This window comes from Melitaea cinxia, chromosome 20 (assembly GCF_905220565.1).
Source record: "Melitaea cinxia chromosome 20, ilMelCinx1.1, whole genome shotgun sequence".
Taxonomy (NCBI): Eukaryota; Metazoa; Arthropoda; class Insecta; order Lepidoptera; family Nymphalidae; genus Melitaea; species Melitaea cinxia.
Window position 1 is genome coordinate 1,953,727 of NC_059413.1, and position 16,383 is coordinate 1,970,109.

General features: G+C 34.9%; 1 protein-coding gene across 1 annotated transcript in view; it reads left to right on the forward strand.

Annotated features, from left to right (window-relative positions):
• The window catches only part of LOC123663330 (cuticle protein 16.8-like), a 30,948-nt gene extending 15,195 nt beyond the window's left edge, over positions 1–15,753 (forward strand). Inside the window, exons 2-4 of the mRNA XM_045598018.1 lie at positions 12,514–12,706; positions 13,754–13,954; positions 14,991–15,753. Of these exons, the coding sequence (XP_045453974.1) occupies positions 12,514–12,706; positions 13,754–13,954; positions 14,991–15,175 (579 nt within the window). The 3' untranslated portion in view covers positions 15,176–15,753. The remainder of the gene's footprint in view (positions 1–12,513; positions 12,707–13,753; positions 13,955–14,990) is intronic.
• Positions 15,754–16,383: the final 630 nt, after the last annotated feature.

Sequence of the window (16,383 nt, forward strand, 5' to 3'; positions counted from 1 at the left end):
AAACATACAATATGCTGACTTAGTAATATCGCTAATTACAGTGAAGTAATAAAGGTGCATAATTTATCTATTATTACATCATAAATAATGTAAATTTATTAGAGATCGCTTATCATTTTGATCACAGCAAAATTACAGCTAAATAACACTGTTATCATGGAGTGATGTGTTTTTGTGGCGAGTAAGATGGCCAGATGCTTGATGATGCTTCTAGTGGCGCCTTCTTTTTTATTTTTTATTTAAGGAGTATCAGTCTGCAAGGATTACGAAACTTCATAGGAACATCCACACATGTTACATTCAAGAAAATTAATGAAGTCGTCGTCGCATACCGATGTTTACAATCTTGTACATTAGTTTAGTCGGGTTTGAGAGAGGATATGGCAAAGATTGAATTAACATACATACAACCTCCAAGTTCTTTAAAATTTTGGGTTGTTTGCTATTTCATTTCTGATATCTTCAATTTGGTCTAATTCCACTATAATGTGAACTGCATCTATAGTCTACCGTAAGCTTACGCTTGAACCAGTAGTTAGAACCGCTAGTTAATAGATGTATCGTTAAGAACAGATTTTTTCGATAGGACCAAATTAAAGAGATCAAAGGGCTCTCACAACTTTTTTTTAAAATCCTTAATATTTTGTGCTACGAACTTGAATCTTGATAGAAAAATAGTTAATAGTTAGTTAACATCCACCAAAAAAAGCTTTCGCGAAAGGTCCGCACTAAGGAGGTTTGAGGGCTCTCGCAAGATTTTTTAGTCCATAATGTTTTGTGTTATGAAATTGAAACTGGACAGGAAGATAATTAATAGTTAGGAAACGTCTACCAAGAATATATTTTGGGGAAGGGCCGCATTAAACGAATTTCCACACGACAGTTCTATGAAGTCTTATCGAGAGCGAACTGTGCGAACGGTAGTAGTTCTAGCATACGAAAGTCGAGCGCTGAAAATATAATACTGCATAATGTGGTATACAAAGAGGTCCTAAATTATTTTATATAATAATAGGTATTATTCTATATCTAGCGAAGCCACGGGCAACCGCTGGTATTCAATAATAAAATAATAATAAGAAATACAACTTTACAAAGGCGTTAAGTGATGATTGTGTTAAACATTTGCTGGATGCCAAAGAAAAAACGTAGCGATTACATCCGAATATTAATGCGCTGTCGTAAACTATTATCGCCTAGCTTTACTCCAAAACGTAACGCCTACATATCATTTAACAATGACATTGTTCATCATGTCTCATCATATGTTGTTGAATGAACAAATCACATTTGCATTACTCGTCATTCATTTAAATTCTATGGATAATCATCACACCTTGACAAATTTACGTAACGTAGACAAATTCCAACGACGACAAGTCTTAGTAAAATATATTGAAAACAGCGTCATTCTCACTACAGAATCATGTGGGCGAATAGTGGAATAATCGAGCAAAAAAATTTCGTCGTAAATGCCATATTATTCGTTTTAATAATTTTTCACACATTCCTTTTCAATTACCCGAAAGAGCTGCCAACCTCAAGATGCTGCGCCAAACATCCTTTTTCGTTCCGCATCAATACAAAATATATTTGTATAGATTACAGATTACAGACAGCTGATGATGACAAGCTGATAATAATAATTGTATTTGCTTGCAAACGAAAAAAACCGACTTCAATTACATCGACAAATAATACAACGTAGGAAGACGAAAATATAGTCAAGTTAATACGTGTTATCAAAGATTACTCAAAAATGTTATCAGATCTCGATAAAATTTATATGTGACCACATGATAAACATCAGCTTTCGATTAAATTAAAAATTATCAAAATCGGTACACCCAGTAAAAAGATATTGCGGATTTTCGAGAGTTTTCCTCGATTTCTCTGGGATTCCATCATCACATCCCGGTTTCCTTATCATGGTACCAAACGAGGGATATCTCTTTTCCAACAAAAAAGAATTATCAAAATCGGTACATCCAGTAGAAAGTTATGCGGTATAATACAACGTAGGTCGATGAAAAAAGCGTCAGCTTTGAATTAAATTAAAAATTATCAAAATCGGTACACCCAGTAAAAAGATATTGCGGATTTTCGAGAGTTTTCCTCGATTTCTCTGGGATTCCATCATCACATCCCGGTTTCCTTATCATGGTACCAAACGAGGGATATCTCTTTTCCAACAAAAAAGAATTATCAAAATCGGTACATCCAGTAGAAAGTTATGCGGTATAATACAACGTAGGTCGACGAAAAAAGCGTCAAGTAAAAACGCATTATTAGATATAACTAGAAAAGTAGTTGTTAGATCTCAAATAAATTTAAATAGGACCAAACTACCTTTCGATTAAAAAAAAATTGTCGAAATCGGTCCACCCAGTCAAAAGTTCTGAAGTAAAATACAGAAAAAAAATTAAAAAAATACATTCGAATTGAGAACCTCCTCCTTTTTTGGAAATCGGTTAAAAAAGGAAGAGGTCACTCAATTGGATCGTATATATATATATATATATATATATATATATATATATATATATATGTATATATATATATTCTTCTTGTTTTTGTAACTGAAGTTAAAACTTCTTTTCGCACGCTTGACTTGGGGAGTAGGCTGGTGAATGCATGACGAGAGCGTCACGAAGTGTGATCGGGCGAGGCGAATGGAAGTTGAGAGGGAGATAGGAGTTAGGTGAAGCTAAAGAAGTTTTACTTCAGTCGTGTAGTCTAAAGCACACTCGTTTTTTTTTTGTAATAAACGTAAATGCATGCAGTTGGTTAATGTTACTCTAAAAACATATGGATATTACATCCATACGCTCGTATCCTCGACCCTGGTCATTACAAAACGACCTACTGTCGACCAACCAGTCAATATATACGCATCACGTGTAAGATTTAAACTAATTATACAATCGTTAGCTAAAGTTACGTACTTTGTTTCGTAAATATGGCACAAAAAAATTGTTGTAGTTCATTTACATGATTTATATAAGATTAACCTCCCATTTAAGACTTAATATTTCAAAGTTTTAATTTTTTTTTGTTTTAGTCTAGTTTGAGTTAAGTCAGACGTAAACAATTCTAAGCCTTCTAAATCTCGACATACAATTAGTTTTAAAAGTGAATAAGTTCATATATAATTTCGTCACTTTGACGTCATATGAAGCTCGAAGTTGGAAAACAAGGTATTTTTATCGTTGTTCCTCAAGGGTTTAATTTTGGACCCCTCTTATTATATACTTTATTGCACTTAAAAAATAATATACAAAAAATTACACGTATAGTTGATGGCAAAGTTGGACTTATCTCTAGAAGAGATCTCTTCCAGTCAACCAATGGTCATAAGAGAGTGTCATATTCCTCTTTTATGTATGTAACTCTTACAATACATGTTTTCATAATATCAGAAAACGAACGAATAACAATTTATCTCAAAAAATCAATTAATATTAGTTTATTATTAATATGTAAAGTCTTAAGCAGTATTGTTGTAATAACACTATTAATTTTATAATTATTAATTTTATTTTATCAAAGCGATGTATATAAGTATTCATATAAATATGTGTGTATGTTTATTACGAGGAAAACATAATAGACATCTCTTGAATCACATAGAAAATATTTCAATGAATCACGATCAAGAAATATATTCTTGATAACCATCACAAAATCTTTCCATACCTTTAATACAGACTGAATATCAACATATCATTTGCGTTCGAAATGATTATGAATATATTATTTTGTATTATGACAAAATATATTTAGCCACTAATGATGTCAAACTGTGACACTTAGGGCCACTTGCAGCAAAATTACAAAAATCTCGATTTTATTAAAACTAGATTTTACCTTAAACTCGATTTAACTTAAGTCTCATCGAAGTTGCGTTGCTCATAATAAAATGATGTCCAGTTTAACTAAATCGAGATTTTGCGTATCTTTCAATCGCCGTTCGTTCTTTACGTTCCGTTTTAGATACAATAATGTACACCAAAGCAATATCGCGTACACAGAAACGTATATTTATCAGTGTCAATCACAGAGTACATTGTAATAGTAGGTGTCAATTTGTTATAATATAATTTTATAACAATTTGTTATAATACAACTAAAAGCCATTTAAGCAAAGAAGTGAACTGAACAATTTGTTAATTTGTTATATTCATAGGTTATGTTTCCGCGCATATTTTAAATCAAGCAGTTTTGTTTCGTGTTGTGTTTTTGTTATAGTTGATTTTGTGTTTTTCGAGTTTTCTGATTTTCCGTTTGCAACATTAGAATGAAAAAATCCAGGGCGCCTAATTTTACTAATGATGAAATAATGCATCTTTTGATACTTGTTGAAAAATATCCTGTCATAGAAAATAAAAAAACACTCAAAGACTCTTCGAAAGAAAAACGGCGTTTCCAAATACTGCAGGATTTCTTCATCATCATCTGATAACAAATCGTACTCATGGTCCAAAGGAAAATCCATTTTCATAAGACAACAGAAAGAAACGAACAAATAAACAATAACGTCGCGTAGGTATTCGCAAATGATGGTTAACAAAATCGAGATTTAATTACGCTAAACCGACTCTGGTGCCGATTTAACTTTGACGTTTATTTGAATCGAGATTTAAGCTAAATCGATGACGTGCAAGACATTCAATCTGATTTAAGGCAAAATCGAGTTTTAAATCTAGATTTAACACACGCTGCAAGCCGCCCTTAGTCTGGCATCGATTTGAGGTGTCATTGGTGTCATTAAAACTAGTCGTAATTAAGTATTACATTTCGAAATACGTACCACATTTTTTATGGCATTAAATAAGATTTTTTTACCTAAAAGCATAAACGACTTTTGCTCAGACATTAACAGACATACAGTGGAATAGACCATTAGAATAGTATTCAATAATAAAGCTTTTAAGGTTTTAGGTACATTCATTAATACTACTACGATACAATCAAAATATATACATGAAGGAAGAAATGTTATAGAAAATTATTACATTTAGTAAATAATCTAAATTGCGCCTATTTAGTGAGCTTAGATTCACGTCGTTAATCAAACATAAGAAACGCCAGAATTATTACAAAAAGTTCTGTTTGTTCTAGTGGTCGTGGATGAAGTTGAAATTACGTGTGAATAATTTTTATGACTATGATTCGATGAGATTTTATATTTCAATTAAGAGCTTGGTTATAAGCGATTGGGTCACACTATTGCATTAAGCCTATCGTTTGCTACATAACTTACTGTGTGTAATTAATTTTAAATAAAACCTGCACATTATAATGCACGCCGCGTTGGCGCAACGGTTACAGTCATGGATTGTACCTGTTGCGCTGGTGGTTGCGGGTTCGATCCCCGCACATGACAAACATTTGTATTGACCATACAGGTATTTGCCGTGGTCTGGGTGTTTGTGCAGTCCCTGTGGGTCTCCCCACCGTGCCTCGGAGAGCTCGTTAAGCCGTCGGTCCCGGTTGTTATCATGTACACCTGATAGCGATCGTTACTCATAGTAGGGAATATATCCGCCAACCCGCATTGGAGTAGCGTGGTGGATTAAGCTCTGATCCTTCTCGATCTCGAGTCGGATATTACAGGCTGAAGTGATTATAATGCACAATTTTACCCATTGTGATCTATAAAAACACATCTAATTGGCCGTCGTCTCTCCGACCTACACATGTATGTCGATACTTATTCTGAATTCCTTAGATTTCGGTACTGTTGGAAACGTAATGTTCATCATTATATTCGTTACACTTAAAATTTTTGAATATCATATCAAAAATTGACCGCTCCAGTGGGGATCGAACCCGCGTCTCCGACTTACCGTGTCGGCGCTCTAGCCAATTAAGCTATGGAACGATGTACCCGCTAGATCGAAATTTTTGATATGATGATTTTTATATTCGGTTTAAGCGAACCGTGGCGCCGTCTATAGTGAGTTCTTTACAGAAACCCGTAACTATTCAAAGTTTCATATTACAATGAAAATCTTTCACAGGAGACGACATTCGTTAAGCCTTTCTCAATAGATATCACACAGATCTTGTTTTACGTTACAGTTACATTATCACTATTACTATTATCAAGCATCGACGACGCGTTGGCGCAGCGGTCACAGTACTGACTGTTGCGCTGGCGGTAGCGGGTCGATCTCCGTTCACGACAAATATTTGTATTGGCCATATAGATGTTTTTAGTGGTCTGGGCGTTTGTGTTTGTATATTGCGTTTGTTTCCTGACCCCCGACACAGGAGAAAATCCTACTGGGGGCCGCTGAGTGTGAAGCGTTTATTTATCTGCATATACATTTCGTCAAAACAACTCAATTTTGTTTCCAATTTTTCAGTATTCTATGTAATTTGTCCAACATTTCCAAGTAAAGCCCTAGTGGGTATAACGCCAAAAGAAAAATGGCTACTCTTTTTGCTAAACGGAATTTCTTTTTTGAAATAAGAGTTCTTTATGCACGCTTGACTTGGGGAATAAGCTGGTGATTGCGTGACGAGAGCGTTACTAAAAGTGTGATAGGGTGAGACGAACGAAAGTTGAGAGGGATATATAAGTTAGATGGAGCTAAAGTTTTACTTCAGCAGTTTGGTCTAAAGCACACTTGTTTTTTAGTAGCTATTGCGTTCGTTAATACGTTCGAAAGATGCTCAAAAATCTGCTTTTGTATGTGGAAATCAATTTGCAGTTGCGATCTCCATGTAATGGCAAAACGCCAGGCGCCTCACAAAGGTCATATTGAGGTCATCCGTGTTGAATTCATTTCGTTAACTTGCGTTACCTCATTCCTTTCTAGATTAATTCTTAGTATCTTTATAATTTTATTACACACACTGATAATATTAAAATATAATAAGAACAATTACTAAAACAATAAATGTTTTTTCTTATAATTTTACTAGTACTTTTGTCTATAAATATATTTTGCTTCATCGAATGTGTATTTAGATGACGATATAAAAACTAATTAATATTCATAAACAACCGTTTTCCTGTATATAGGTATACGTTCGTATTCAAATCTATAGATATGTGGATATAAACATTGTTCCTTTCAAATTACATTATATGTTTGTAAGAAGCAGGCTTATTGTAACTTAAGCACTGTTTGTTACAACGCATTTTTTTTTTTTTTTTTATATCACTAGGTCGGCAAACAAGCGTACGGCTCACCTGATGGTAAGCGATTACCGTAGCTTATAGACGCCTGCAACACCAGAAGCATCGCAAGCGCGTTGCCGACCCAATCCCCAATCCCCCCCCCCCAGGAGCTCTGGTCACCTTACTCACCAACAGGAACACAATACTGCTTGAAAACAGTATTATTTAGCTGTGGTCTTCTGTAAGGTCGAGGTACTACCCCAGTCGGGCTGCTCCATATTTTGAGCAGGAAATTCCTGCTGTGCCCTACCTCAGTTAAAAATATTATTATATCATTCCGCGATAAATGGTAATTGGCACCGTATTTGGTTACTAAGAAATATTAATTATAAAAAAAAAAAAAACTTTAAAAATGGAAATAGCATGAATGTTTTTTATTTTTATTTTTAACGGATTAAATAAATAATATGTGCTTAATGTGACTGTATTTATTTATGTGACCTTATAAATTTTTACTTGGCATATGATATCTCTATGTAATGCGTATTTACTTGACAATTTTACGTCGACCTACGTTGTATACCGTATAACTTTTCACCGGGTGTACTGATTTTGATGATTTTTGTTTTGATCGAAGGCTGATGCTTTCTCGTAGTCCCATTTAAATTGATTGATCGAGATTGATTACTATTATTGGAGTATTCTTTAATAATGCGTATTTACTTGACTATTTTTTCGTCTACCTACGTTGTATCACTTGTTGATGTAATTGAAGTCGGTTTATTTTTCGCTTGCGAGCAAAAATAATTATTATTTTATTATTATACTAGACTCATTCGGCAGACGTTGCTCTGTCACGTCGAACGGGTATCGTTGATTCGATATTTTTCAAATTTTACGTTCTGTAGGTACTTTGTACAAAGTATAAAAACATAAAAAAAAATTAGCCGAATCGGTCCAGTTGTTCTTTAGTTTTCAGCTTAGCAATACATAACTGATTCATTTTTATTCATTAAAAATATAAGTCAAGATAGTTTTTTTATGTAAATTTAGTGTGGACCAGTTCGTAACTAAAACTCGTGATGTCGGTCAAGAGTGAAAAGTGATAGTACTCGGTCAAGGTAACAAGCGCCGAAAGTATTAGAGTCGTAAGCACAATTCCGTACCACAGTTTTATGTTTTTGAAGTAAAACTTCTTTACGCACTCTGTTTATTTATTTTATTTATTTTATTTATTTTATTTATTTTATTTATTTTATTTATTTTATTTATTTTATTTATTAATTTAACAATTTTTATACGTACAAGATTATACAGAATATTTTGTCATGGAGACTCACGTATAATGGGTGTGCTTATCCCTGTTTGGGGAGTAAGCTTGTGAATGCGTGACGAGAGCGTTATGAAATGAAAGCTCTGAGGCAGATATAAGTTAGTGAAGATAGAAAGAGACAGAGAGAGAGTTACGTTTCATATCTAACTGTAGGAGCTAAAGAACTTTTACTTCAGTTGCGTGGTCCAAAGCACACTCGTTTTTTCCCCTGATGGTAAGTGCTTACCGAAGACTATAGACGCCTGCAATACCAGAAGCATCGCAAGCACGTTGCTAATCCTACTCCCAATCGCCCCAGGAACTCCCATCCAGGTCCAGACTTGTAATAGAATTGTAATAGGTATAATTACAGCCTCTAACGTAATATTATATAAGTAACCAACTATGTAAACAGAAAAAATAAGACAATAAAAGAGTTGTTTCCTTTGCCCTGAGCCGAATTAGACAGAAATGGAATAAAAATAAAACAAGCATTGTAGACAGAGACAAAAATAGATAGGAACTAGTTAAAAATAGAATACATACAAATTAATACTAAAGTCAGACACAAATATAGATAAGAACTAGGCAGGAATGAAATAGATAAAGTGGAACACAACTACATTAAATTACGGATTAAATCAGGCATCATCGAATTGATAAAGATATAGACTACAATAAGGAACTATAAATAGAGGGAATTCACCCTGAGTATGAGAGATGAGGAATGAAACAAACAAGTGTAAAAGAGGATAGTATTACAAACAAATAATCGATAGCAGGCATGAAAGAGACCAAAGCAGAAACAGACTCCGACCTTTATATCAGGGGTATATAAGAAAAAATCGCCCCAGAAGCTCTGCTCACCTTACTCACTACAGAAACGCATTTTACTTGAAATCCGTGTTATTTAGTTGTTATTTATAAAATATTTCTAATCAATCTAATCTAATCAATTCTAACCATCAATTCGTGATATTACATCTACGTTAGAACGAAATGACTCATGTAATAAAATATATTATAACAATAAATCGTAAAAAGACGCAGAAGGTCAATTTAATGATATAACGAAGCGAGATCATCGTTTAAGGATATGATATTAAAATGCGGATATAAAAAATCAGCTTCAATCGAGCTTTGATTGTGACCCCAACGCATAACTTCTTGTGACCACGATTCTAGTATAATTATTAGCAGGTGCAACACACGTTGTCTCGGTCTGGTGCTCGAGCACAGGATATTAAAATAATTGTTGATTTCTTTTTTTTATAATTTCTAAATTTTTCGTTCCGTGAGAATCTTCTACCTAGTATTCATAATTCATCATCATTTCAGCCTGTAGCAGTCCACTGTTGGACATAGGCCTCCACGAGTTTGCGCCAAAAATGGCGTAACCTCATGTGTTTTGCCCATAATCACCACGCTGGGCAGGCGGGTTGGTGACCGCAGGGCTGTCTTTGTCGCACCTAAGACGCTGCTGCCCGTCTTCGGCCTGTGTATTTCAAAGCCAGCAGTTGGACGGTTATCCCGCCTTCGGTCGGCTTTTTAAGTTCCAAGGTAGTAGTGGAACTGTGGTATCCCTTATTAGTCATTTTTGAGTTTTGTGCTTTAAAATAGGAGCTCTGGTCACCTTACCCACCAAAGGAACTCAACATTACTTGGGAGCACTATCATTTATCTCCTGTAAGATTTAGATATTTCCCCCAGACGGGCTGTTCCAGAAATTAAACCTACCTGCTGTATTCTACAGCCTACATGAACAAAGCCAAATTTTATTTAATCTTTTTTTTATTTGCATATTTTTTTAATATCCTACAATTTTTATTGTTTGTCCCAAGCAATCCAAGCAGTTGTGCGCTGTGCGTGACGCAATAACGGCAAAGGTCATTAAAACTTGTTCTACGCTGTATAAACAAATCATCTACGTTAATGATGTCGCGTTTTATTAAAAATGCATAATTTATAATTGTATAGAATATTATTAATTATATACTGCCAAAGAGTGACGTTGGCTAGCCCGTTGGTGCTTGTGCAGGGGTTTTGGTTCGAGACTGGATGTTATATACGTTTTGATTTATACACATAAGTATTATTTATACGTATTTATCGAAAAAAAGGGTAGTTATATCATCCAGCTATTATCTATAACACAAATATGGTTTTGCTTTCCGTAAGGATAGACGACCGTGCGTGTATGTATAAAAACTGATCTGAATCTGATGATCTGGACGTACTGCTCTGGTAGAGCTATCCTGATTAAATAATTTTTAACTGTGCATCAGCGATATGGCCATGTAGTACCACATACTTATAAAAATTTAGTGTGGCGTAACTATTTGGTAATAATATCGATTTATTTTTGTTTCTTTTTACTCAATAGAGAACACATTCCCAGTCTCGCCCAAAGATTTGTAGACTGAGTCAAGGAGAGGTTTTGCTGGAAAGTGCAGCAATTGTTTGGCTTTCAATGATAACAATGAAAAATATCAGGACATGTAGTTCCAGCCAAACAAGCTTATTGTTTTCAAACAGATTGCCATTGTGTATATACATCAAAATAATTTTTTTTAACTATTACAAACCTTTTCCTGACAATAAGGAATAAAAAAAAATATTATATCATTTGGTGTAGTCATTCGGAAGTTATGCGCGTACAGAGATGATTGATATTCATTTTCATTGAAGAAAATGTTAATTTTAACGACATAGGTGTAAATATATTTTGGACGGACGAACACTTAAAAGATAAAATGTTATTGAGAGAGAATTAGATAAAAGATATAAACGTTAATTAAGTTTAATCTCACCAAGTCTAATTAAAAGTTTTCTGAACTAATCCAAGTGTCAATCAACATTTAAGCCATATTTACATCGTAGCCTAGCTAGCAGAATAATTGTGTTAATTCTCAAATAACAAAAACAATCTGACTTGAATTTACAAAATAGTCAATTATTATTTGTCAAAATAGTCAAAATATTAAATTTCGAATGGTTTCTAATGGTAATAACATAAGGTGTATCCCCTATATATTTAGAATAATTGCGTATGCCCGCAAATGAAATGAAAATGAAATGAAATGAAAACAAATATGAAATTTTTAATATTCTCTTGACTTACCTTTGATGACTGACTTTTTTATATAAATTTGATTAATGATCTTTTAAAATGAATTTTATTGTTAATAACTAGGATTTTTTCTTTTTACTTTTAAATTTTTTATGTGATGTAATCTTAATTATACTTGCTTCTTGACATTAATATATGGTGGAATGTTGTGTACTCCGTAATGGGATACATATTAGATAATAATGTAATAATGATTCATATATAATCTTTTATATGTATTCTGTGGATGTACCTATAAAATAAATAAATAAATAAAATAAACGTAGGTCAATGAAAAAATAATCAATTAAATACGGATAATTACGGATAACTAAGTACTCGTCAGATTTCACAGATCGAGCGCTTGCGATGCTTCTGGTGTTGCAGGTGTCTACAAGCTACGGTAATCGCTTACCATCAGGTGAGCCGTACGCTTGTTTGCCGACCTAGTGACATAAAAAAAAAAGATTTTGATTACCATTTAAATTTGACAACGAAATACCGGCGCCAGCTTTCGATTAAAAAAATTATCGTTTCTTATCATATTTTATTTAATTAAAAATAAATTATCTAAATCGGTATACATAGCAAAAAGGTAAATTCGACTAAAAATGACGAACTCAATATAAAAAATTGATGAAGTAACAGATACATTCCTACTACGAATCTGGGTGTATTATTTGTATTAATTTATAAATGTATATTTATGGCAACAACGCTGCGTTTTCCTGAAGAGTGTCCTAGGCGCCACAGTGTCTGTCTGACACTGTCTAAATCGCCTGCAATAGACGGAGTAAGGCCAATGTAGATGATGATGATGATTTATGGCAAAAAATAAGATACATCACTCGGCCGTTACCAATAACACAAGTATCAAGTTTCTTATCTAAGAAACAGATGGCCGTGTTTGTATTAAAGATATATATATTTTATTTAAATTTAAAATTCTTTCGTTTTCAGATGCTGGTCAAAGTGCTTCTTATTGTGTCAAGTGTCGCGCTTACCAGTTGCGACGTTTCACATCTGGAACTCGAAGCGACCACGCCGCCTCCGCCCCCAAAGCCTTATGTCTTTTCATACAGTGCTGGGAGGTACCCAGGCCATATAGATCGACAGCACGCTGAAGTGAGCGACGGTAGCGGTGTTGTCAGAGGTACATAACATATTAATTATATTTCTGGTCTTAAACAAAACAAAAAATAAAACAACTTCGATATGCCTCGACAACTATAGTACAACACACATTTTAGGAATTAGTCAAAAAATACTCGTCAGATCAGGGACCGCAAGACTAACATCAGTATTCAATCAAGAAATGATTCTCATCAAAATCAGTCCACCCAGTCAAAAGTTATGACGTAACACACATAAAGACCTCCTCTTTTTTGAAGTCTGTTAGTCATACTTCAAATGTATTTATTTTAGGTTACTTAGGTTGCTGTTTTGAACTCATGAATTGATACTCGAATTTTTAAGTCTCGTTTAGTATTGCTAAGATATAAAGTGCTCTTTAAGTCCTCGGACGGTATCTCTCACTGCCAAGCGTCGTAAAAGCCATGCTCGACAGTGAGAGATCGTGGCAGGCGGCGGTCTCCTTCTGGGAAGAGTTAAGGAGGCAGAAGGAGACCGAGGAGTGGGCCAGGGAGAATGACGTCTCCGCTGACCTACTCCGGCGCAGACGTACGGGGGCAAGGAGGAGACGGTTTGCCTAACCCTTCTCCCCCTCGTAATAGTGGGGTCACCGGCTGATAGTCGGGGGACTTCGGTCGGCCGGGCGATACGACCCCATATTTCTGAAGTCCGGCCTTGTTTTGAGCGAGGCCACCCCACCATAGTGCTGGGACCCGGAGGTTTTGTCCGGGCCTACCGCCGAGGTAGCTCGGGGCGACGTGGCGAATGCTAGCGCAACCCGACCGCAAGTATCTCGCTCTACCCAGGTGGACTGCTCACACGCGGTGGTTTTTTAGTCAGTATGAGTCTGACAAAACCCTCTGGCGCCCCCGCGCTGTAGGGTATCCATGATACTTATATTTTATTTATTTATTATTATTATTATTATGGATTTCCCACACGTCGAGGTAAAAGGAAAAGGTTTAGCGTAAACTTAGGAAAATCTATGTAAAACGACTACAATCGGCTGTAGCGAGCGACTTAAATTGTCCTGTAAACATTTTCTAATTTCGACATTTTGTTGTTTCAGGCACCTTCTCCTACGTGGATCCTAGTCAGAAAGTCCGTAAAGTTGACTACGTGGCTGATAAAGATGGTTTCCACCCGACGCTGAGTGATGCACCACCAGAACACCCGACTGACTCAGAATCAGTGGCTAAAGCTAAAACCCGTCACTTCGAGCTGTACGCTAAGATCGCAGAAGAACACGCTCACCACCCGTTCCCTGATGGTAAGACGCTTTTTTTTAAATTTGGAAAAAACAATTATTACAACACTCATTCAAACTGCTATAACGTTTTCTCAATGCATTGGAGCTCTGGCTCATCAGGTCTCAGCTAGCGGCAGATGTATAAACAGTCGTAGTTTTGACCTCCTGACGAGCAGCAGTTAAACCTCCACAAAGCATGACAAATATTCGAAGGTCATACGACCTATTGTCATGCTGTCGTTGAAGGTCGTACGACCTTCAAATGCTTCCCATACTTTATTCTTTCATGTTCTTTTCACGTTGTGCTTAAAGCATAAATTACTATTATATTGCTTAATGTATGAAGCTGAAACGGACATAGAGTATGAAGAATAATTATTAAATAAAAGAAATATGACCATGCTTTTTTAAATTTTTCAAGTAGGCACTAAATTTGTTAAAATTTTTATTATTTACTGGCCCATTGAAACAGTTAGTACAGTGGCCCTCTTAGATCAGTTGTTACCCAATGCACCTTCATTTAATGGTTTGCCTCAGAAACAGACGTATACTAGCTAAATTATACTGCTTTCAAGCTGTGTTATGTTCCTGTGGTGAACGAGCAAACCAGAGTTCCTGGGGGGCTTGGGGTAGGGTCGGCAACTTGTTTGCGATGGTTCTGGTGTTGCAGGTTGTCTATAAGCTACGTATAATGTAACAAGTATGCTGAGAAGTCTCCGCGGTTACTCTAAATAAAAGTAAATGTGCTTTAATATAAAATTAGTAATATCTTGTATGAGATCTTGTATGATATTAGTAATATTGTATCTTGTATCGTCGGTCCCGGCTGTTATCATGTACACCTGATAGCGATCGTTACTCATAGTAAGGAATATATCTGCCAACCCGCATTGCAGCAGCGTGGTGGATTAGGCTCTGATCCATCTCCTACATCGGGAAAGAAGCCTATGCCCAGTAGTGGGATGTTACAGGCTGAAGCGTAATATCTTGTATGAAATATTCATCAAAATAATCCTTGTTAATTACAATAATATCACATATCTTATCCGTGTTATAGAAACCACAGTGCCCAGGCAATCAGCGGCGGTCGCAGCTGCAGCAGCGAAGCACACACAGCTTTTTAGAGTGATAGCTGAGCAACACGCTCGTATTGCTGCTGAGAGAGAAGCGTTGCAGCGAGAAGAAGAAGAGAAACAGCACTTGCAAGAACTAGGACAGATTTCTGCGGCAGAATATTATTAAATGGACTTTGATTAAAAACGCGCAATGGATCTATCTCTATATTTATGGACAAGATAAACTTTATATGCACATATAAAGGAGTATGGGTTGCCAATTCTGTAGAAATTTCTAAAAGAACAGTAAAAGTAATTGGCAATGACGCATTTAAAAACACTTGTGGTCGCCCATTGGTCGGAATTCGACCATAATTAATTTAAATTATAAGTTTGAACGTATATTACGAGTAGTTATTATGTTTGACATTCAGTAAGAACAAATAATATGAATCTATAGTCTATAATCTATTCTCAATTTGATTGACGCGCCTTTGTCAAATATATAGTGTGTTTAATGTATTTTTATGCATTATTAAAAAAATATTAACATTTGGCACTCCTTTTCACATCATAAACTGTGCAAAATTTCATATTCCTCCATCCACGCAATTTCGGTAAAAAGGGATACAACATTTTTGCTTCACGTATTAATATATAGATTTTGTCAGAATCATAACTGGGATAACCATCCCAGTTATTTATCACTAAGAACCACTTATATTAGTTGTACTCTATAGGTACTGCATTTCATTTTATTTTTCTTAAAAAATTTATTCAACTTTAGTTAGTTTTATTATATATTTAATATTTTGTAAATAAGTTTTTTTGTTATCAATGTTTTTAATGTAATATTCTTCATTTATTGATTTCAAACAATATATTTTTGTAACGCCTCATTTCAAATTATTTTACTGAATTGTTACTGTAACTTTGACCAAGACTTTTGTAATTTTGTATTTTTTACGATCGCCATAATGAAATGAAAATAAATATTAACCATGCCTTTCTTTCCTTTAAATATTTTTTTATTTATTACATAAAATTTATCAGCTTGTTACGCCCTCTGCTGGGCGTAGACCTCTTTCTACATGTAGGAGAAGGAATCGAAATGATTTAGTCCAACTTATAAACTGCATCTATAGCAAATGATACACTCTTATTTCTTTTCTAGTCGCCTATAATTGTGTTTGCTCACAAACGAAAAAAAACCGACTTCAATTTCATCGACGAGGAGAAAAAGAATTATCAAAATCGGTACACCCAGTAAAAAGTTATTGCGGATTTTCGAGAGTTTCCCTCGATTTCTCTGGGATCCCATCATCAGATCCTAGTTTCCTTATCATGGTATCAAACTAAGGATATCCCTTTTCCAACAAAAAAAGAATTGTCAAA